Source organism: Astatotilapia calliptera, chromosome 16 (assembly GCF_964374335.1).
Source record: "Astatotilapia calliptera chromosome 16, fAstCal68.1, whole genome shotgun sequence".
Classification (NCBI taxonomy): Eukaryota; Metazoa; Chordata; class Actinopteri; order Cichliformes; family Cichlidae; genus Astatotilapia; species Astatotilapia calliptera.
In genome coordinates, this window is record NC_137437.1 from 36,337,166 (window position 1) to 36,360,774 (window position 23,609).

At 47.7% G+C, this 23,609-nt stretch overlaps 2 protein-coding genes across 2 annotated transcripts in view; both read right to left on the reverse strand.

Moving 5' to 3' along the window:
• Positions 1 to 867: 867 nt before the first annotated feature.
• On the reverse strand, positions 868 to 11,473 carry ralba (v-ral simian leukemia viral oncogene homolog Ba (ras related)). Its single transcript, XM_026144744.2, has 5 exons — positions 11,323 to 11,473; positions 3,975 to 4,164; positions 3,408 to 3,616; positions 2,636 to 2,813; positions 868 to 2,135 (listed from the first exon to the last, which is right to left on the reverse strand). The coding sequence occupies exons 2-5, from the start codon at positions 4,086 to 4,088 to the stop codon at positions 2,013 to 2,015; spliced, it is 624 nt and encodes a 207-aa protein (XP_026000529.1). The 5' UTR covers positions 4,089 to 4,164; positions 11,323 to 11,473; the 3' UTR covers positions 868 to 2,012.
• A 6,762-nt stretch (positions 11,474 to 18,235) lies between these two features.
• The window catches only part of LOC113008286 (syntaxin binding protein 5L), a 149,091-nt gene continuing 143,717 nt past the window's right edge, over positions 18,236 to 23,609 (reverse strand). Inside the window, exons 44-50 of the mRNA XM_026145592.2 lie at positions 20,232 to 20,320; positions 19,802 to 19,930; positions 19,588 to 19,665; positions 19,199 to 19,494; positions 19,041 to 19,099; positions 18,744 to 18,958; positions 18,236 to 18,665 (exon numbers count right to left, since the gene is read on the reverse strand). Of these exons, the coding sequence (XP_026001377.2) occupies positions 18,362 to 18,665; positions 18,744 to 18,958; positions 19,041 to 19,099; positions 19,199 to 19,494; positions 19,588 to 19,665; positions 19,802 to 19,930; positions 20,232 to 20,320 (1,170 nt within the window). The 3' untranslated portion in view covers positions 18,236 to 18,361. The remainder of the gene's footprint in view (positions 18,666 to 18,743; positions 18,959 to 19,040; positions 19,100 to 19,198; positions 19,495 to 19,587; positions 19,666 to 19,801; positions 19,931 to 20,231; positions 20,321 to 23,609) is intronic.

Genomic DNA, 23,609 nt, shown 5'->3' on the forward strand with positions numbered 1-23,609 from the left:
TCCCCACACTATTTCTCATGTTAGCTTTCCCTTTAGTTGCGCGGACCTATATGATCAATAGCGAGCTGAGGAGTCTTATCTGTGGCGCGGTACAGACGCCGGCCCGGAGCTGCTGCACAGCCTGAGGACGTGAGGGATGTTTCGGCTCGGACAGTGAAAAAGAGCAAATCCATAATCCCGGAACATCATATAAATAACCCAGCTTGAATACTCGGGGACGTTTCAAAATGAGGCAGAATAAGATGAAGTCAGATTTAACAGCAACACAGGAATAACCCCAGCTGTGTGGAGGAGGGCGGCGTGTACCTGGAACTACAGCAGCCCCTCCTGTAACACCAGGGAAGGAGCTTCCTCCCACCCTCCACACGAAAACTATTTTCAAAGTGATGTATGGTCAGTCTTTGCCTGGTGATGTAGTCAACCGTGTTTTCACACAGTGAAATGAGTTTCAGTGACCCGGCCGCCCCCGGGGCTTCAGCTACGAGAGCCCACGACCGGTTCATCTCCAGGGTGGCGTCACACAATTCCTGCCGTGTAAGATAAGGCTGTGAGGTTAATATAAATGGTGCTACTACATCACTGTCAGATTGGAGAAAAACAGGCCGTTGGCACTCTTCTGATGGCAGAGGAACAATCGATGCAAAGTGAGTGAGTGCTGGGTTATTTGACCAAACTAGGCCGTATGCCCCACGGGGACCACGGACTGGCAGCCACGTTTCAGTGGATAATGTCGCTGTAACTGTGGCTCCGCTGCCTCCACCAGAGGGCGCTGTGCAGCACACCGCCTCCCCTTACCTGCCACACCACCAACGTTTTTACAACTGTCTGCAGGAAGTCGGACATTGAATCGAGCTCCTTACAAAGACATGAAAAAAGGAAGAAAAGCATTTATTCAGCAGCTCTCAGCCGCCAACAAACACACAGCAGGGTCACCATGAACATCTGAATACACAACAGCTGGAGCATCAGAGCTTCACTCAGACACACAGCAAGGTAAGAAGGTTCTCCCACAAATGCACACACTCTTACACAACATACATACCACACACCCACAAACATAGTTTGAATTTTTGTTGGCACAGCGTGACTCAACACAGCATGAAGCCACTTCTAAGGTACTGACAATGTAGTGCATGTTATTCAAAAGAAGATCAGGACTATGGAGACTAACAGACTGAATGCATTAGCAGGGTGGCCTCCTGGATTGTCGTGCCTCCCAGCACCGATCCAACCTCGCTCCTGGACAAACGGTGGCGTCTGCGCTCTGAGGAGGGTCACACCGACGTGGCAGAGCTCTCTCACCATTCATTTCCCACATTCTTAAAATACAGAACAAACGTTAAAATATCTCATCGCGTGTACGTGAAGAGAAATGAGTGGATTCTGAGTCAGCGAGGATGTAATTTACAGCTTCACTGAAAATGGTTTTAACATTGATTTATGGTGATCGTGTCAGGACACGACTGCACTGCGTGAACCTCCTGGGATGAAAAAACCTCAATTCCTTGCATGAAACTGAAGAAAAATATTCAAGAAACCTGAAGGCAGGGGGGGGGGGAAACCGGACATTAAACTTGCAGCTTCAGCAGCTACTGCAAACACAAAGTGGGCGATGGAAACCTGCTCCACAGAGAGGCCATCAGTGTACATGCAGTCTACACTGACTGCAGGCCCAGATTAGAGGAGGCGAACAAACTAACGGCTTTGTAGAGAGAGAGGAACCAAAGGAAAGGCAGTAAACCGCTGAACGTGTCCAGCAGCACAGTTAGTGTCAATGGCAGTTTGGTCGCTGGCTTCCTGTGAGCCATCAAGCGCTGCAGTCGCCGTCCATCCTCACAGCAGAGCCAGTCAGCTTTCATTCATTCAGATTGGCAACATAGTGGTTGCGATTGTTCTAGACATGAAACTATAACAAGCTATCAATAAAAAATAATCAGATTCATTGAGATCAAAGACGCTGAGCTCTGCTCCTCTGTTCTGTGGAGCTTTGTGTTTTCAGGTCCACGAGGAGCTCAAAGTAAACAGCATCTCTCCCTGAAGCTCTTCTTGTTCTTCTTGTTCTTCCCTTTCCCGTTCTTGTCTTTGTTTTCAGACATTTTCTTGCCTCGCACTTCACGCATCAGGTCAAAGAACACCTGGAAAGAAATCAATCGCATATTTATAACACATACAGGACTCGTGTGTGAAAGAGTCAAAAGCTCAGCTGTGCAGAAGCTTCAGGCACGTTCCGATTCCTCAGTACTCTATGTGACGGCTCCCAGTAAGACCAGCAGCACGCGGGCGTTGGTACAACTCATCGGGCGGAGCGGGTCACCCGTGTGCATCAGCACGCCCTCCCCTGCTCGATCTCAAAGGCTAAAATTCCCCAAAAATAATTCAAAAAAGAAGTGTGGCAGGTCCACAGAGATTAAACCAGCTCTCAGAATTTCTTTGTTTGCTGTATGGAGGGTCGTGGGCATTAAACCTCCCTGTGCCCGCCCACCTCCTTCCTGGGTCTGGGCCTCATCCCAGTGGGTCATGCTGGAAACGGCCCCACTGGGAGGCGCACTCTAATTTCTGTTGAATCACGTTTACGTCACCTTCAGTGCCTAAAACTTGAGCACAGCTCTGTGCTGGTGCGTCTGAGTGATGATACCTTGTCAACGTTGGCTCTGGTTTTTGCTGACGTCTCCACGTACTGGACGCCCCACGCCTCGGCCTTCCCGCGGGCCTCGTCCACGGGCACCTGCCGACGCTCCTCCAGGTCCGACTTGTTCCCCACCAGCAGGAGCGGGATCTTGTCCTCTTCTGCCTTCACCCGCAAGATCTGCTCCCTGTGAGCACAAATGATTATTTGGTCTTTCTCAGGACGTTTCCCCAAATCTAACATGATAACCAGCTGGCAGCGTCACAGAAACAAAGACTTTTACAGGTTGATTAGCAGGATCGGGGCCGGCGCTTTAATGTTTCCACACTGTCGACGGACGTGCTGCCGTCATGTACACTGCTGAAAAACACTAATCTAACTTGCATTGTAGCCGTTTGGAGGATCCCATCCTCTCCCCTCTCAGCGAGCCTCAGAGGCTGACGTGTTTGATTCAAAGTGCTGCTGACTAACGTTTGCATTAAGCTTCAGTGTTTTGTTGCTGTGCTCTAATCCTATCTGCACCTTCCTGCCACAACACGTCCACACTGACACGCCTCCCCACTGACACTGTGACGTGGGTGTGACTCTACACGATCTGGATATTCATGTATTATCCAGACACTGAAAGACACTCGTGGGTGCAGATTGTTGCTGATGTGCCGACTCTGGATACTCTACAGCAGATGTGTAACGAGCGACGATGGCTGATGATCAGTGATGTCATTTTTAACCACTCGCCGGCTTTCATTAATGGCACCAAACTGAACGCACGCATCCGTACCTGAACTCAGCAGTGGCAGCGAAGGACTCGGGCTCTGTGATGGAGAAGACCAACAGGAAGCCCTCCCCGCTGCGAAAGTAGTTGTCCCTGATAGCAGCATAGTCCTCCTGCCCGGCGGTGTCCAGGATGTCGATCTGAGCCTCCTCCCCGTCCAGAACCACCTTTTTCCTGTAGCTGTCTGCTTTGGTGGGCTCGTAGTCCTCCACAAACTACACGTGAAGAGGCAGAGCAGTGGCGCCTGATCAGCAGTGACTCAGCAGGCTAACATGGAAATCAGACGCATGGACAAAAACGCCTGCAGACATGCTGCTGGGAGCCGGAGCTCTCCCCGACACAGGTGGGGACCAGTGACAGCAGCGCCTCTGTTAGGCAGGAGTGGCTGTTAGTCTCAGGCTACAGGGAGCAAGGGACTCATTTCACATTTATGGTAAACCACTGAAAACATCATAAAGGTTGCAAATAAAATCCAGATAGTAAAATAAATGAAGAGTGGTCACGCCTGCAGCCAAACCCCCTCATCTGCTGTCGTGACCTTGCTACAGCAGTGCCTTAGAAGTCTTAACTCACCTCATCGTACATGAACTGCAGGGTGAGGGCTGACTTTCCCACGCCGCCGCTGCCCACCATTATCAGCTTGTGCAGCACCAGAGAGCTCTGGTTTTTACCCTTATTGGCAGCCATCACTGGATTCTTCTTTGTGCCTCTCTTAAACACTCAAACACATGTGCACAGGTACACACACACACACACTCACGACCTGTAGAGGACAAGAGCGGAAACATCAGTGCGTACAGTAAATAACCTCCGTGTGCCGAAAACACAAGCGTACCGTGGACGAGCGCGAGGACAGATGGCAGCTGCTTCTTAGCAGCTTTCACTCTGACTCGCTGTGCCAGGACTCCAGGCTGTGCTCCAGCTAATCTTAAATCTTAACCCCCATCATCTCCATTAAAGCGCCAAATTGCCTACTCGTGAATCCTAGAACTTTATAAAGTTCGCCATCAAAAGGTCATTGCAACTGATCAGAAGTAATGAAGCCATCATTCTTCAGTGCAAAGCAGCATTTACAAATGCATTAAACAGGCCACCGTGTGCTAAACTGGTTAAAGAGCAGGGAGACGTGCCTGCCATCTATCTGCTCTGTAATGGCTCTGCCCTCACAAGGTGAAAGCTCACAGTCAATTGCTTTTACCCGACTTCACAACCTTCTCTGTGTCAGATACAATAGCTGCCGTGCCCTCACCTGCTCTATGCTGTGGACGTGGTGCTGTGGAGTGCATCAAATAAGGTTCACAACAAATCAGCAGTCTAACAATGTTTACCTGCAGTGCTCAGCAGGAATCAGAAGTGTTTCTTCATTATATGTTTGAGCACGGCCGACAGCTTCAGTCATAACCAGCAATGTGTGAAAGCCTGTTGATCTGATCAGTTAGGAGATGACTGAGTGTCCCAGGAATCTTTTCCTGGCATTAAGCGTTTCTTATCTACCACCTTTACACGAAGCGTCACAGGAGCTTGTATACAAGCAGGCAGAAAGTCAGACGCGAGTGGAGCTGGTGGACGGGCCGTGGTGGTAAAAACACTTCACTTCCTGTTGTCACAGTTAGTGTCACACATGAAAACCATGTGACAGTTCGTGCTGACATCATTGGTGGACTTTTTCCTGTGGTAGGGACACGCTGTGTTTATATGTAACTGCTCTCTCGTACTCTCTACTTAAATCACAAGGCTTAAACTAAAAGCTCACAGCAGTCAACAATCAGTCAAAGTCCCGTGTTCAGAAGGAAATGCGTTACTGCAGACATTATCAGCTCACTGCTGTAACTGAGAGGCGATCGTCATGAAGAGAAGCTGATGTTTTTGCATCCATATCATAGGATGCATCTGTGACTGTATCTGTATCCTGAGCTCTTATGACCCATCGCTTCCTGCAGAGCAGCCTGCTAACACAATTCCAGCCCTGATAAACACTGATGACTTTCAGTCCTCATTAGTTAACCCCCATCTGTGTTTAAGGCATCGTCACTCCCCGTTTGTTATCCGCGCTGCACCCTTGACGCTCATGCCGGACAGGCGAACACTCATCAGCCACTGAGGCGCAACAGCTGGCCACTCCGTGCACGAACCATACGAGCTGAGATGAAGTCTGCACAGTCCATCACAGGAACCCCAGCTCCCTCATTGGGACGATGCTGAGCCTCCTCTGAGCTGTCACACTAACAGCAGCACACAGCTGATTCCTGGCGTTATTCTAAATCTGCTCCACCCAAACAGCAAACACTTCATTTCACAGAGTGGGCTCAGTGCTCACACTCAGGAACCTCCTGCCTCTCACACATGTAATAGAAGAGCTCTGCAGAAGCTACAAACTCCTGGAGGGAAATCAAACAGCAACAACCTGTGTGTGAACGTCAGTTTCTTTACATCGTCTGACAGCAGAACTCGTCTTGCTGCGTCAGCCGTCGTACGATAGCTGCTGATGCCGGCGATGAGGCATCGTGGTCTTCCTATATCCTAGCAGGAAGTGAAATCTGATCTGTGCTCTTCCTGTCTTTGTTATCAGTCACAGGCCAGGATACCCACACAAGCCTACACATACCCAAACACCCATCAGGAAGGCAGCTGACACAGAGGAGGGGTCACCGTGTAAATTATTTACTGCGACCCACTTCTCCGTACGCCAGCGCAGACACAGACTCCATCATAAACAAAGCAGTCAGAGCCAATAAACTCAGGCAGTGTGAAACATGCGCATCATCAGAATCAGAATCAGAATACTTTATTCATCCCGAGGGAAATTAGGGGTTACAGCAGGCAGCACGCGCTAATGGCGCATGCGCACTCACAAAGGAACCATCATGTGTGCTTAGTGGAAAGTTTCCGAGGGAAGTTCACACAGCGAGGGTGGGGCCGTGTCACATTTCCACCAGCTGCGCTGCGACTTTGAATGCAGGGCCAAAATCAGGGGACAGTTGCAAAAGATATGAAAAATTCATATTTAAGCATGACCCACATCCAGGAGCTGAGTGCGCGCGGTGCTGGTCCTTCTTCGGGGCGGTGGGGTTATGGGGGGAGCCTACAAGGCCGCTCTGGTTTCTAAGGCTCCTGAAATATAGATGACACCAGCGCAAGAATTCATTAAGATTCCCTTTGGAGAACGGCCCGATGTTCCCTCTGCACTCATCCTCACACTCTGGCAAAGACGTACGGAGGTTTGCAGAGACTCTCGCAGATCCTAACAAAAGATTACAGCAAACAGAAAGTGTGAAGCACCCAAACTGGATTTATGTGCCGAGTAAAGCCGAGACATCTGAGCCAGACTTGTAAAGAGCCCGAGGATGCTCCGTCTTTCCACATTCGTCTGATCCCAGGGGTGGGGGGGATTTCCTCTCCCTGTCTGATGAAGAAAACAGTGATGTTTATTCCCTAAATAACAAACCTCCAAATTCCAAGGATTTCCAAAGGAGATCAGTTAGTTTTCTCATCTCGATACCGATCCACTGAGTCAATCACAACACTTATGTGGCCCACCGATACGTCGCGCATGCTAAACAGCTTTCACTTTAATGCTTCTGTCCTCTCAACACTTCCTTCTTTTCCAGCAGAAGTGAGGGAGCACACAGTTCCCACTATAACCATAACTGGAGCTCGCTGTGATAAAACAATACGATGGAGGTAAGAGTACGAGCAGGTCACACACAAAAAAATAAAGACCTGCGGGGTTATTTACCAAACATCTGGGCATCAGGAAATGATTTTTCCTACTTTCAAAGACAGCACGCAGCAGCACGAGAGACATCTTCAAAAAGCGAGCTCCCCACTGTGCATACTAACGACCCTCAGCCAGGAGAGTGTACAGAGAAGCCTTTGACCAAACTGGGCAGCAGGGACCCGGATCGTCTGTAACAGTCCTCGCCCTCCGGCCGCAGCGAGCGGGACCTTTCAAACAAACGTAAACGCATACGAAGTCTTCACTGATCCCTGCAGTGGATCAGCAACACGCCTTTAACACAAAGCAGATATCGTTGCTCCCCATGCTGCAGCTGACCCTGATGATCTCATCCAGACACTCGAGTCGTTCCCATTCCCGGAGCATTCCACTGGACTGATTCACCACGGAGAGACCGATGAGTCCACTTCTCAGCACACATTTCATCACAAATGTATTTGTTCCTGCTGAGCAACTCCCAGCTGCCCACTACTTATCTCTCATTGCAATGTAAACATATCTTTTCATTTTCCTGACAAATAATCACAACGGGCCCCCGGTACATACCACCTACACCAGCGCAGCGGCCTGCAGTGCCGCCCCTGGAAGAAATAAAAGCACCACCTCACATTTCCGCTCCATCTGTCTTCACGGAGCCGGTGGTGACGGTAAACTTCACTGCTCTCACACTGTCTGTACCATCGGAGAAGGCGAGGTGGTCAACCTCAATCTGCCTTGTAATACTTCCACGCTGGAGCGAGACATGGTGCTGCGGCCTGCAGCTACAGCTTAAACACAGACGTGGGTTTAATGAGACAGCGAGGCGACTGGACAACTGTGTGAAATCTAATCTCCCAGGCTTTGCATCTGTCGAGCAGAGAGAGCGACGTGTGCTCTAAAAAAGAAATGAACAACAAATACTCAGTTTAAAGATGTTGCTCGTCCCGACCGGGACAGTTACACTTTCCCCTACTTTACTCTGTAACAAGGCATCGATACAGAAGCCAGGACACGGCTGTAAAGTAATAACCAATATGATGGTTTATTGCTTTGCTAACCAAATGATGTCCGTGTTTGTGCTTCCCCTTCAAAAAACTACCGGTTATTAAAGCAGATACAGTTACAACCTGAAGGACGTAAAACATCCTGAGGTCTCCACAGAGGCCTGAATGAGTGAAAGACCCCGGCCGTGAGGTGTTAATTAAAACTGAAACACACCGACCCTGGGCTACCATTGTGTTCCACAAACACTTATTTGCATAAGCAGTTCCTCTTCCTTTAAGGAAACAGGATGTAATGCTTTCCATATTTGATGTGTTACACATATCAGTTACAACTACTGTGTGTAAATATCTGGACATCAGAACATGTCGGTGGGCGTCTTCTAGAGAAGTACACCGAGTGCTCGTCCAGGCCGAGTTCGTGGGGCGATCGTAGCTCAAGAGTTGGGAGGTCGCCTTGTAATTGGAAGGTTGCCGGTTCGAGCCCCGGCTTGGACAGTCTCGGTCGTTGTGTCCTTGGGCAAGACACTTCACCCGTTGCCTACTGGTGGTGGTCAGAGGGCCCGGTGGCGCCAGTGTCCGGCAGCCTCGCCTCTGTCAGTGTGCCCCAGGGTGGCTGTGGTTACAATGTAGCTGCCATCACCAGTGTGTGAATGTGTGTGTGAATGGGTGGATGACAGGTTGTGTAAAGCGCTTTGGGGTCCTTAGGGACTAGAAAAGCGCTCTACAAATACAGGCCATTTACCATTCTAATTAAGTCAGACAGAACTAGACAAAGCCCCGTCGGCCTGCTGAGTAAGGCGCCGTTTATCACTGCTACGCACTTACCTACATCAGCACACAGCCTCACTTCTATTTAATGACAGACCTGAGAGGATGGCACTAATGCTAATGCACAGCAGGAAAAGACCGCAGCGGGCTTTCAAGATAATTCAGTGAACTTAAGTTACATAAATAACCTGCATGACTCTCAGCACAGACCGTCTGTTAGTCAGTGGGCAGCAGCAGCCTGACTGAGCAGGTTCGTCAAGAGTAACCAAAGATAATGATCCACACTCATAACATTCACACTCGGTTCACATCGATATGACATCTACCTGAAGTACCTCTGCAAACGGACCGTCTCAGTGTCAGCAGCTCTCAAATCAGCGTCTGTGAGCGACAGGCAGAAACAACCAATAGGACGGCTCGTTCAGCAGACTACAACCTCGGCTCAGCGATCGCTTTCTGTCATCTGATCTCTGATCAGCTGTACTTAGAAACAGTGGGTAGAAAATGTGACTTCAGCAGCTCAGTGAGCAGCTCTGTGTGTTTGCTGTGGACCACATTACAGCCCAGATTTCACAGTTGTTCTGACAACAAGAGAAACTTTTACTTACTTCACTTGTGAGTTTGTCTGCATTAAAATGCAGTACGCAGGCTGTACGTCCCTGCTGGTTATAAATGGGTTGTTTCATGGTTACTCCTCAGAGCTACACATTGACCAAAGCTCACCATTCCTCTAGGTTATCCACAGCAGGATTTCCTGTTCCTGTGGGAATGTCACCGGCTAAAGTAATTCACTGGGATTTCAGATCTCCGGGTCACAGGAAAGTGTCAGTTTGGTTATTTCTGCTTTACGTGCTGTCACATAACTCTTCTGATATTTGTACCATTTTCTGGAACATAAAATTACTGGAGATAAAAAAAACTTTTAATAAAGTTTCAGTCATAGTGATTTTTTAGCAGCATGCTATCAAACTCCACTTAGCTCTGACCCAAGAAGAAGTGAGAAGCAGCCCGTGGGTGGATGTTAGCTCAACATGAGTACCCACTGTCCACGTAGGAAGAAGGGAACCTTGGAGGAGTCTCCAAAGGTCGATTCTGTTCATCTGGACGTAGCGTTTTGTGGGAGAAACGTTTCATCATCATCCAGCTGACTTCTTCAGTCTCAGCTGCAGGTTTATAATCTTATAATCAGTACATTTGCATAATGACTGAAACCAGCCCACTGAGGAACAATGGGCTGGGAGGTCAGTTCTTTCATCATAACCATAAACCTTGGAAGAGGCCTGTGGGGCTGGGGGGTAACTTTCTCCATAAACATCTCATAACACTATAAAAATGGATATGGGCCCTTTAAATACAATTTCCCCCAAAACAAATAAAAATGGCCCACCAGCTTTTAGAAACCACGGGAATTCCCACAAAACTGATGACCTGCTTTTCCTGGAAGAGCTGTTATTGTGCTTGGATCAGCGCGGTGCTCGGGAGCTGTTTACGAGGGTTTCAGAAGATCACGAGACTGTGAGCTTACAGGATGTCACTGCTGCTTTAAATGAGGTGTTAGTCAGCCCAGAATGACACGAGTCTGTGTGATGAACCACACACGGTCACTTTCCCCTCACACAGACCCACAGCGGGCTTTGTCAAAGAGAAGGAAAAGTGCTGCTGCTTTGCCAGCATCGTCCCTCCACCAGCACCTCAACTGTATACATGTAAACACGGAGCACTCACCTAGCTGCCTTCCTCCTCACATTTCTGCACTTCACCGGAGGGTTAAAGTGACCATTGCAGGGCCTCCAAAGTCAGGGGGCTGACAGAGGTGTCCCTCCATACAACAGGAGAAACTCCATGTATGATTTTCTCCGTCACATACAGACAGAGGACAGGTGTGACAGCACCAGCATGATCTCAGTGTTAGCACACCAAACTGTCCTTTTCGCTGACATCAGCTGAGTTACAGGAACATGAGCCGGACCTGGCTCACTGGGTGTGTCCACTCATCTTCCCAGAGGTAAAAACTTTTCAGCAACTACCGCCAAACAAAGTAGAACCGCTAACTTTACCCAGTCCGTCTCTAAACGGTAACTTTACACAACAACAGAGCAAACAGGAGCGGTAAAGCCGCTGTAGTGCCACAGCACAGCCGTGGAGAGGACAGGCTGTGCTGTGTCTGTGTTACCGAGGCTACACCGTCACTGGAAGCTAAGCTAACGACCGGCCAAACAAACAGCTCGTGCCTGACGTTAGCTTCCACAGAGACAGCTAATCAGTCACCAGTGTGTGTCCCGGTGTCCTCACAGCCGTGGGTGCTGAGAGGACAGCCTTTGGACCCGCGGGGTGCTCGCCCGTCCTTACAGCAGGTGCGGTACCGTCAACCTCCCCAAAGCCCCGGTTACAGACTCACGGTGTTCCGCTTGACCGGGGCTGCCCGGAGCCTTACCGAAGCACGATCCGCTTGTCTGCCCGAGGCTGCCGCTATCTTGCTGAGCGCGTTAACAGCGAACACAGAGGCATTGGTCTACATATACAAACCGCTCCCGCAACAAAAGCCCCACCTTCCGGAAGTACAAGCTGCAAACGGCAGGATGTGACGTAATCAGCCTGACTGCCAGCGTTTACTTGGATTTCTAACTGGACAGGATTACTACTAATAAAAAAAAATTACTACTAATAATTATGAATTATTAATTAATAATTTTAAATAAATAACAAAAAACAGTTCAGTGTAACAGAGTGGTGTAAAACTAGCACAGTTACTGTCTATGAATCCTCGGAGTTAATACTCAAAACATGTTGTAGGAACTTTTAAAGACGACCAGGTTTCTGTGACGTGACACCGCAGGGAAAATAAACAATACTCTGAATTCAGTTCAGTTTGATTTATACGCCACCAAATCACAACAGCACGAGCCTTACGGAGCTTTGTATTGTAAGGGAAACCCCACAGCTAGCACACGAACCCTGCGATGGTTGTGTACAGTGACGGTGCTCCAGCAGCAGCTTCAAGAATAAGATTATCAATATTATGATCTACAATGAAAACAACAAGTACTTCATACTGACGGATGTGAGGTAGTGCGAAATGTTACATAAACCAATGTGAAAATCATTTTTAACATGAAAAAATAAATAAAAATAAGACGGATTGTGGAAAAGCAAATTCTTGTGAATATTAGAGCAAAACTCAAATAAATAGCTCTATAGCTTTAACACTTTAAATATGAGAAACAGACTTGTGTGGAGTCTTGTGTCCTGACAGGTGTGTTCACCTGTTACAAAGAGGAGAGGTTTCCGAGGACGGTGGGAAGGACTTCCTGAACCGCTCTTTCTCGCAGCGTGATTGGATAATTCTCAGGGAGGAGGAGCTCTGCTGACCGGACCGGAGCAGTTGTGATTAGTGATGTGCGATACCACTGATTTCCTTTCCGATCCGATACCAAGTAAAATTCAGGGTGGTATCGACGATACTGATACTTTGTGCAAAAACTTACTTTATTTATTGTATCTTTTATTGTATCTCACATTATAGCATCATCATGATTACAGGACATCATATTACTTGCTCTTATCACTTAATAATGCAGAATTCATCATATAGAAATAAAAAACCTGAAGTTGTGGCTATTTGAACACGCTGCCTGCCTGCAGCACTAAAGGACTAAAGGAGAGACGTCTGTCTCGCCCTAGCAGCACCTGTCCCTCTCCTCTTCAGTTTGCCTCAACATACGCTTGTCCTATTCTGTGATCTGATTTCCTGTGAGGTATCTCACGAGGTTAGTGGTCTTGCCACAGCACCTCACTGTCTTGCCACATGTATTGCAAACCACATCTCGGCTGTTTGTGGAGGTAAAATACGTCTGCACGTAACTCCAATTACACTCAGCCATTGTTGCGAGTGCGCACGCCAGGGGCTGGACACAGTTATACAGCCGTATTTTGCACATGACTATGAAAGGCAGAAGAGGAAGTAGTTCCTTCCAATGTTGACAATCCAAATGATATAGTTTCTTTCCACTGTGTTCCTGTTAATGATAAACTACAAATTTACCCTAAATGACTAAAATATCGATATTTTAATGTGAGAATCAATTCTAGAACATAAATGACTGGTATCGGAGGAATCGATATTTCAGTATCGATCCGCACATCACTAGTTGTGATTGTCCATGATGGAGGACGGTGTGTTTAGTGAACTGCGGCCCCTCACTGACTCAAACACCTCCAGATTCTGACCAATGAGGTTCCAGCTTGGTGGACTAGTTTGCTGATGCTGCTACAGACGGACAGAAGTTCTCCAGCACAAACGGAAGGACCTGAGGTTCCTCACAGAGTCCAGTCGGCTCATCCCCTTCACTGTTGGTCCTCCAGTCTGTGATTCACAGAAACGCCCACTGAGACATAATATTAAGAACAAGTGTTGTAGCTCAGACATGCCAGATCAGCAGTTCCATGACAATAAAACCACCTGCTGTCAGTGAACCCTGACCTCTGGCTAAATACTAGCCAAAGTAAGAATAAAGAGAGCGTCCCAGACATGTTTTGCCTTTTACAGAAACTCAAAATGTGAGTTCTCCTGTCCTGTCGTAGAAGAAATGTTTTATTCTGAGACACAGGAGCAGCACCGCCATGTCTTCCTACATATTGTTAGAACAGAGATGATGATTTTTTTAAAGATGCATGGCTGATGCTGTGAAGATAAAATCCAGGTGTGATGCTGAGACTCAGTCCTGTTAAAGCGGATGTTGCAGCCGACCTTAAGCTCGTCTAGTCGAACGAGCCAAAGCAGAGGCAGTGCAGCTCTTATTGCAGTGTAATGGGCACTGTGCCTCTTGCAAAAGTGTGTATAGAAAATGAATGAGTGGATGGAAACTGCACGACGGGGACTTTTGCAGACCACGTTTACGGAGGTGGCAATAAAATGTCAGTGAGCTCTCTGGGCCGGTTCTCACTGAGGTTTGTAAACCACCGTCTGTGCTCACACTTTTTAATCCTTCTCTTTATTCTCTATTCATCCGAGAAAACTGATACATGAGACAGTTTTCTAAAATAAAGGCAAAGATGAGATACAGTGGGGTAAAAAAGTATTTAGTCAGCCACCGATTGTGCAAGTTCCCCCACTTAAAATGATGACAGAGGTCAGTAATTTGCACCAGAGGTACACTTCAACTGTGAGAGACAGAATGTGAAAAAAAATCCATGAATCCACATGGTAGGATTTGTAAAGAATTTATTGGTAAATTAGGGTGGAAAATAAGTATTTGGTCACCTCAAACAAGGAAAATCTCTGGCTCTCACAGACCTGTAACGTCTTCTGTAAGAAGCTTTTCTGTCCCCCACTCGTTACCTGTATGAATGGCACCTGTTTGAACTCATCATCTGTATAAAAGACACCTGTCCACAGCCTCAAACAGTCAGACTCCAAACTCCGCCATGGCCAAGACCAAAGAGCTTTCGAAGGACACCAGGAAAAGTATTGTAGACCTGCACCAGACTGGGAAGAGTGAATCTACAATAGGCAAGCAGCTTGGTGTGAAAAAATCAACTGTGGGAGCAATCATCAGAAAATGGAAGACATACAAGACCACTGATAATCTCCCTCCATCTGGGGCTCCACGCAAGATCTCATCCCGTGGGGTCAAAATGATCATGAGAACGGTGAGCAAAGATCCCAGAACCACACGGGGGGACCTGGTGAATGACCTGCAGAGAGCTGGGACCAAAGTAACAAAGGTCACCATCAGTAACACACTACAACGGCAGGGAATCAAATCCCGCAGTGCCAGACGTGTTCCGCTGCTGAAGCCAGTGCATGTCCAGGCCCGTCTGAAGTTTGCCAGAGAGCACATGGATGATACAGCAGAGGATTGGGAGAATGTCATGTGGTCAGATGAAACCAAAGTAGAACTTTTTGGTATAAACTCAACTCGTCGTGTTTGGAGGAAGAAGAATACTGAGTTGCATCCCAAGAACACCATACCTACTGTGAAGCATGGGGGTGGAAACATCATGCTATGGGGCTGTTTTTCTGCCAAGGGGACAGGACGACTGATCCGTGTTAAGGACAGAATGAATGGGGCCATGTATCGTGAGATTTTGAGCCAAAACCTCCTTCCATCAGTGAGAACTTTGAAGATGAAACCAGGCTGGGTCTTCCAACATGACAATGATCCAAAACACACCGCCCGGGCAACAAAGGAGTGGCTCCGTAAGAAGCATTTGAAAGTCCTGGAGTGGCCTAGCCAGTCTCCAGACCTCAACCCCATAGAAAATCTGTGGCGGGAGTTGAAAGTCCGTGTTGCTCGGCGACAGCCCCAAAACATCACTGCTCTCGAGAAGATCTGCATGGAGGAATGGGCCAAAATACCAGCTACTGTGTGTGCAAACCTGGTAAAGACCTATAGTAAACGTTTGACCTCTGTTATTGCCAACAAAGGTTATGTTACAAAGTATTGAGTTGTATTTTTGTTATTGACCAAATACTTATTTTCCACCCTGATTTACCAATAAATTCTTTACAAATCCTACCATGTGGATTCATGGATTTTTTTTTTCACATTCTGTCTCTCACAGTTGAAGTGTACCTCTGGTGCAAATTACTGACCTCTGTCATCATTTTAGGTGGGGGAACTTGCACAATCGGTGGCTGACTAAATACTTTTTTGCCCCACTGTATATACAAATTATATTATTGTTTATATTCAGAGCTCACATCGTTAAAATTTAGACTTTGCATGGTTTCTCTTTTTCCCCAGTCTGGGTGATTTTCTGCCTTCGTTGTTCCACTGCAGGCCTGGCTGAGGAGTGCACGGCACCATTACTCCATCAGCTTTTTCCCTCCTGTGGAGGTAATGATGTGATTAATTTAACACACCTCAGAGTACAAATGTTGACAATCCCACAGCTCCGTGCTATAAAAAAGCAGAGCCTTTAAACATTTATGGGGACAATTCCTCTTTTGCTATTAAGGTATGAGGAAAATAAATTGAAGAACAGTAAACTGGGAATACAGACCTTTATACCCGCCCTGGAGAACCACCTGCAAAAATATATATTTATCTGCAGCGCCGACTCAGCTGTGTAGAACCAGCTCTTTACAATTATGCTATTAAACACGTCCCAGCTGACAGAAGACGACCGCGTGGTCTCGCTACACTGACCCGAGGTGCACGCGCCGCAGACGCCGCGCTGCACGCGCCTGATAATGATGCTGAAAATGGTAAAAGTGGATCTATTTCAGGTAACAGTCCGCCAACACTGGACAATGGAGGGGCTGTGTCTAAGTTAAGGTGAATGAAGACCTGGAAATATAAATTCATCTTATCACAGCAACACTTTGTAAAACATGAAAGCTACACATGCACAGTCTGTTTGATCTTAATGGGGTATTCACGTGTTTACAGACGCAGACTGGAGGTTTGTGCTGCCTCTGCTGTTTATTTTGATGTTAAGCCTTCACATGCATACTGAGTGTAGCTGTAACCAGCTAACATGTAGGTGAAAAACTTCACTCCAGACTTTTGAGCTTTGCACTCAATCACAGAATCGCTCAAAGCTGCAAAATCAAGTCTAAACCGAGGGTCATCTCCCAGTTTAGACTCAGTGGGGCTTTGAGCCGTCACGCCAAAAACTAAAGAAACCAGTTTAGACTCGAGAAACAGAAAGAAGCCTGGAGAAAGATCAAGTAGACTTAAAGCACAAGCTCAGGTCAGATGAGATGAAACTAGAGACGGTGCTTATGTCTTGACGAAGAAGGAAGGAGTCCAAAGAAAACCCCACAGTGAAACTCGGCAGTGGGAGTCCTGTGCATCTGGAACTGGGAATCTCGTCAAGGAGAATCATGGAGAAAACACTCTGCAGCAAAACTGTGTCTGGGTCGTGGCTTTGACAAAGACCTCGAACATGTGTCACTCCTGATGTAGACCGACCTCCAGAAGAGTTACTGGCCGGCACAAAGACACGTCTGCAGGGAGAACTGAAGACCGTCAGCTGTAGAGGAGCGCTCGTGATCCGGGACTGCGCAGTAAAAAGGCAAAAGTGCAAAGAAATGCTACAAAATACTGAGAGACCTAACTGACGTAGGTTGTTTATTTTATTATTTATTAACATTTAGCATTAGTCCAAGGTTATCGATATTACATTTAAGAAGAACAGCAGGCCTGTGTGGTGATTTTGGTGAACAGGAGAAAGTTCCCTAATGTTACAGAAGTATTACTTTTTATTTAAATGATAAATGAGACAAGTGGAATCAAGACTAACCTTCTGCCTCAGCTCAGTTTCTGCTCTCATACATGATGCAGACCTTTACGATTTTCCTCCTGCACCTCTTCCTCACCTCCAGGCTGTGAAAAATAAAAGAGTGGACCCTGACAAACCCAGAAAGTTAAGTATTGTGTTCAAATAGATCTGGCAGTTTGATGTGAGACTGTAACTCAGCCCAGTGAAGCTCTGACGGAGATAAAAGCCGCAGCGTTGGTGCAGATGGGACGACTCCATCTTCTTTGGCAGGTGATGATGAAACATAGTGGCTGTAACAAAACAAACCTTTTAGCTTGTGTGCCGGCTGCTGGTGTCAGAGCAGGACCGGTGCCCGTCTGTCTGCTAACAGAAGCCACTGCAGGCTCTGAGACGCCTTCAGCACAGACTCATTCCTGCTGACACCTGAGCCGTCTCACGCTGCTTCGGCCGCGGGCCGTAGGATGAAAGAATTATTCCGTATTCCCAAAGATGAATCGAGCCTGGAATTTGTCTGTGCGCTGATCCTCGAGCCCACCAGGGGGAGCCAAATACACCAACTACTGTAAAAGCCTTGCTCAGATCTGTAGTGCGTGACTTCGAACATTATTAAAAACTGGCACAGCTGCACAAACGGATTTAAATTTCCTTCAGACAGACAGAAGAAGCACGTAAACATGCTGCCACTGCATGCATGCTTGAAACCATAAGCACAGGCTTCAGTCTGCATGCTCATTAAATAAGCATTCTACTCACACAGTCATATTTCAGCTCCATCAGTTAATTTATTTTCTCTTACATTTGATTTCACACATTCACTGTATCAGGTGTCTAATACTGGGTTGGGTTCATTCATCATGGCTCTGCTTTGAGACTGCAGCCAACATCCTTCAGGCAAGTTCAGGAAACCAGCTCGGCTGGACCTCAGCAGCGACGCTCGCTGTGATCTTTAACCGTTGACGTGCTGTGCATCCACAGATGCTTTACTGCATATCTTGATGCGAACCAGCGGTTACACGTGTGTATGCGAGCAGCTGGAACAGGCGTACCTAATGAAGTGGCTGGTGAGTGTGTGTTCCATGCGTACCCAAATTAAAACAGAATCTTTTAGTCTGGGGGGGTTCAGTTGTTTCCGTGCTTTATAGCTTTTAATGAGAGACACATTAAACATGGCGAGCACAGCTTCTGCTTCCAAACCTGCTCAGACTGTTCGTCTGTCTGTGACCTTAAATCGGCGCTTTCGGGCTTCACAGACCTGCAGAGGCAAAAATGTCATCGATGTCATCGTGAGTGACCGTGCTCCGACACGTCGCCTCTCGAGCGGTCCCGCTTCTCAGGTCGTCCCCGCTAAGTCGAGCTCGTGTCTGTCGTCCTGCCTGCTCTTTCCTTTTTACGCCGCCTCTCATCATAAGCCTCCTGAGAGTATGAAAACGAATTCTCCCGTGGACACGTCTCCTCGAGGCGAGCGAACGTAAGGTCTTTGGCGCTGATCCTTCTGGAGATGAAGCCCAGCAAGCTTCCTTTTTGAAGGTTTGCAGCTTCCTCTGGATGCTGAAGCACGAGAAGAGAGAACATGAGCACCTCTGCAGAACGCTAAAGGAAGACTTCCTGAGAAAGTGTCGCTCTTACTTGTAGCCCGCTGCCTCCAGGCATTTCATCTGCCGGCACTTTAACTGCAGGAAGGTTAAAAGGCGTTTTTCCTTTCCCATCCTCTGGGATTTGCACCAGCGAATCATCTCGTCCACACGGATCTCCAGGTGTGAGAAAGAAGCAGCATCTCTCACCTGCTTCTGGAACTCGTGTCTCCTGTCAGCTCTGCTCGTTTGTTTGGGCGTCGACTTGCCCTCGAGTCGCAAGAAGAAGAAGTAAATACGTGAACATTAGAAACAGTAAAAGTAGAGACGAGTCACGTGCTTGCTCACATACCTCTGTGAAAGTCCTGCACAGCTTGAAAAAAGACTTCCTGTCTGCTGCGAGGCCGACGCCTGGAGAAATATCAGGGATGTGAGTGGGGATGTGGGGAGGTTCACGTCTCACTGAGGTCACGTTTGCGTTGGGAAAAACAGCGCATGAATGCAGACTACCTCTTATAACTGCAACGCCGAGGTCTTCTTTGAGCTTTCTTTTCTGCGCGCAGGTCTTCTTGGCTTCAGCTGGAAGTTTCTTCGCCGCCTGCTTCTTTTCCTGCCGCGCTCTGCTGTGCGCCGCAGGCTTGGTCAATAACAAAGCATCAGAGGGACCGAGGAACTGAGCCAGATCAGCTGGCAGGGAGAAGTCTGTGAGGAAGGGCATGGGCTGGACTCGGGCTACGTCTCTGAGAAGCTCCAGGAGCTGCCGGTAGAGGCCGGACAGGGCGAGCAGCACGCCACGGAAAATCACCCTGAGAACGCACGAAATACAACGTGTTAACACTTTCTGCAGACTTAGTGCGCTCTCTCTCTAAATGCACGTATGCTGCAGAAAACGTCCTGACCACAGACGGCTGAGCATGCTGGTTATCACCACGTTCAGGATGACAAACTCCTCCCACTTCATCTGCTGCTTTGCGAGTCTGAAACAAGCAGCTGTTAAGGGGAAACCTGCAGAGGGCACGAGAGTCAGACTTGGTTCAGATGAAGACATCCGCACGTCGTTCACGCGGAGATCGATGCCGAGTCTGAGAACAGAACGGCCTCACAGAAGGATACGTGAAAGCTCTGCTGCAGCGACGCAGCGTGCAGCTCGTCAGCCGAGCGGCCCCCAGCACTTTGAGACAGATCCACTCCAGCGTGGGCTGACTGGGAACGACACACTGGCCGTCCTTGATGCTCAGCTGCCTAAAACACACAGACACACACCACTGCAGACTGTGGCAGAAACTGACATCCACACAGAATTTCACAGTTTGAATCTCCGTCCTATCTTCTATAAAGACGTCCGTCTGCATGCTGAGAGGACTTCATTCATGCAGTTGCCCACCCCCGGTCTACTGTGGGAATAACACACATTTTCATTGTGCACTCAGTAGATAAAAGCTGAGTGGACTGGTTCATGAATCCGACCTGGTCACAGCAGTGAAGGTTCACGATGAAGACCTGCTCTGCACGTCACACACTTCACAGCGAGCCGCAGACTTACCTCTGGATCCTGTTCGGACACAGATCTGACAGTTCCTGAAGAGCAGCATCGAGCTTCATGTTCTTCAGCCGGTTCACACACTGCTCCACCTTTGAAGGAAGGAACATGTAGGTTAGTCTGCTAGTTGACTAAGGCCAGAACACCGGCCTAGTGAAAACATCTGGATGATCTCCGAGACTTCTGGGAGAACATCCCGTGGCCTGAGGAGACAAAAGCTGAATGTTGGGAGGTTTGAGTCCCGTTACATCTGCATTAAACATAAAGAGAACATCACAGCAGCAGTCGGACACGGCGGTGGGAGCGTGATGGTCTGAGCTGCTCTCTAGGAGAATGTGGGCCCGGCAGTCATGCAGCAGCAGCAGCTCCACCTCTGATTGGCTCTGAAGACAAAATGAAGGTTCTGGAGCGTCCGAGTCAAAGTGTGGACTTAATCAGACCGAGGTGACCATAGACAGGCGCTCATACTGGAAAAGCCTCCAACTATTCAGAGTGGGACAAAGTTCCTCCACAGAGACGTGAAACACTCACCATCAACACACCACAAGGTGTGGACTGCAGTGCTGCTGGGCACAGATACCTCGTCTCCCTTGATAAATACAATCAGCATTAAAAACTGCAGTTTATTTTCACTCAGGTTATCTTTGTATTAAAACTCGTCTGAGGACATCGATCAGTGAAGGACAAACAGCAGTCTGTGGAGGCTCACTGATAACTTATGCTGGAGGTCTTTCTGATGCTGTGACTCTGGAGACATTCAGGGAGCTGTCAGGCTGTCAGTCTGATTACAGCTGTTTTATTGTCCCCAGAGTCACAAACACGCAGCCTTTCATCCTGTTAATCATGATTTCCGTGTCTGTGATGTTACATGTAACAACAGTCTGAGGCTGAACCTGGATCGGGGTGAACTGGGGATGCATCGATCCCATATACAGCACCGGCCTGATCCTGACCTAAATGACTTGATCAGATATCAGGAGAAATAAAAAGTGTAGCCCGATCCTTTAAATATTACAAAAGTGCCTCATGAAGCTTGCGACACGGCATAACCGAGGTCGTGACCTTAGCACGTCGGAGCAGTATGTGTCATGCGATAGAGCGGTCGTTGTGTGCGAGACCTGTCGGCGGCGTGGAGTTACTTCAGACTGAAAGAAGAAAATAGGAAGATGTGGTAGCAGCGTTGGGAACTTTAACACCACAAACATGATTAAACACTCACAGAAATACCAAATACAGGAGCACACAGAGTTTATCCAGTGACTCAGTACAGAGTAGGGATGGGTACCGGTGTCCGGTGCCATCATGGCACCGGTTCTGACATAAACGGTAGTAACCAGACCGAAAAGCAGCGCACATTTCGGTGCTTTATTTCGGTGCTTTTTTTTCCTGAGCTGTGATACACTTCTAGCCAATCATTTTACGTTTCCCAGGATAGTAGGCAGGGCCAGGTACGTACGTTCTGTTAGAGCAGAGCTACAGATTAAAAATGCCCAAGGCCAAGCGGTCAAAAGTCTGGCTGTACTTCACAGCAAAAGATGCAAACTCAGCAGCAACAAGTGCTTTAAGCTGATACTGTGATGCTGTCAAAGGAGGCAACACCTCAAATCCGATGAAACAGCTGGCGACACATAGCGTTTTTTTAAAAGCCGAGAAATGCGCCGTATTTGATAGCTTGCTGCGAGACCTCACACCGAGCACATCTACTGCGGGTGTGGTGCCTGTTATGCAACATCCCCCAAAAACCCGAAGAGGAGAGTCCTGGCCCCTAGCCCTGCCAGTGTAGCAGAAATGATGAGGATGATGATGCAGCAGCAGCCGTTCTTCTCTGCGTGAGTAGCTTAATGTTGTTCGTGTGTAATTTACGTTGAGTAGGCTAACCACGTTATTACATTAATGCATGTAAGGTGAACTAGCAAACATCATCATAGCTACATGCGGCTGTCTTCTTGTTTGATGGCAGATACTCCCTTCACCCTGGCCAAAAAGGCTAAAATGACCAAAGAAAAAGTGGAAAACAGCTAAACATGAGAGGTTTAGGACAAAGTTTGTGTTTTTTCCATTGTTTAAGCACTGCTTCCAGCCAAGAGTGATGCCATATATGCCCTATAGCTGCAGAAAAGGCTAACATTGTTATCTTTTTACAAAAAAACAGCTGAACATGAGAGGTTTTTGGACCAATTTTGTGTTCTCCATTCTTTAAGCACCGGTTTGAGCACCGTTTAAGCACCGGCACCGTTTCAAAAGTACCGGTTTGGTACTGGTATCGGATAAAACCTAAACGATACCCATCCCTAGTACAGAGTTCATCCAGGCCTCCAACACGAAGCAGAAAAGTATCAACAAACGCTTTTGGAAAACATTCAGAGTCGCGAGAAACTCCGTCCAGAAAGCAACAAAGCAAAGCTGATAACAGAGAAAACTGCTGAATTTGTTGTACTCGATGAGCACAACACGTGTTATTAATCTGTCTCTTTATCCTGTCTTCCTTCTCTCACCCCAACCAATCACAGCAGATGGCCCCGCCCCTCCCTGAGCCTGGTTCTTCCGGAGGTTTCTTCCTGTTAAAAGGGAGTTTCTCCTTCCCACTATGGGCGATCGTGGCTCAAGAGTTGGGAGTTCGCCTTGTAATCGGAAGGTTGCCGGTTCGAGCCCCGGCTCTGACAGTCTCGGTTGTTGTGTCCTTGGGCAAGACACTTCACCCGTTGCCTACTGGTGGTGGTCAGAGGGCCCGGTGGCGCCAGTGTCCGGCAGAATGTGTAAAGTGCTTTGGGATCCATAGGGACTAGTAAAGTGCTGTACAAATACAGGCCATTTACTTGCTCATAGGGGGGTTTCTCTGTATGTATTACTGTAGGGTCTACCTTACGATATAAAGCGCCCTGAGGCGACTGGCGCTGTATAAATAAAGCTGAACTGCATTTCTGTTGTGGGAAATGTCAGTTTTTGGTGCTTAAAGGAGCATTGTGAGCCTCGCTACGTGCTGCCAAACCAACGTTTCATTAAAGGCATAATCAATCAATCAATCAAGTTGTTGAATACAAACATTATTTTGTGATGATATTGGGATTCATGTGTTTTTCAGAACTTTGCATAAAACTGCGTTTTGAATGTTACTTTAAATACTTAGATCTAAAGTTGGAATTTGTAACGTTCTTGGATACCGGTGATGACGTTTGTTTCAAAGCTTTAAATAAAAAGATCAGCTGAGCTGAGCAGTATTTTGGCTGCTTACAAGTATAATAGAAGAACTTTAGTCGTTTTTTTGCTTTTTTTAAATCTTAATATGACATTTATGACTAAAAGCAGACTATACCGGAGTCATATCGGTATCCAAATCTATGACATCAGTATAGGACATACAGACGTGGCGTCATCCATCCC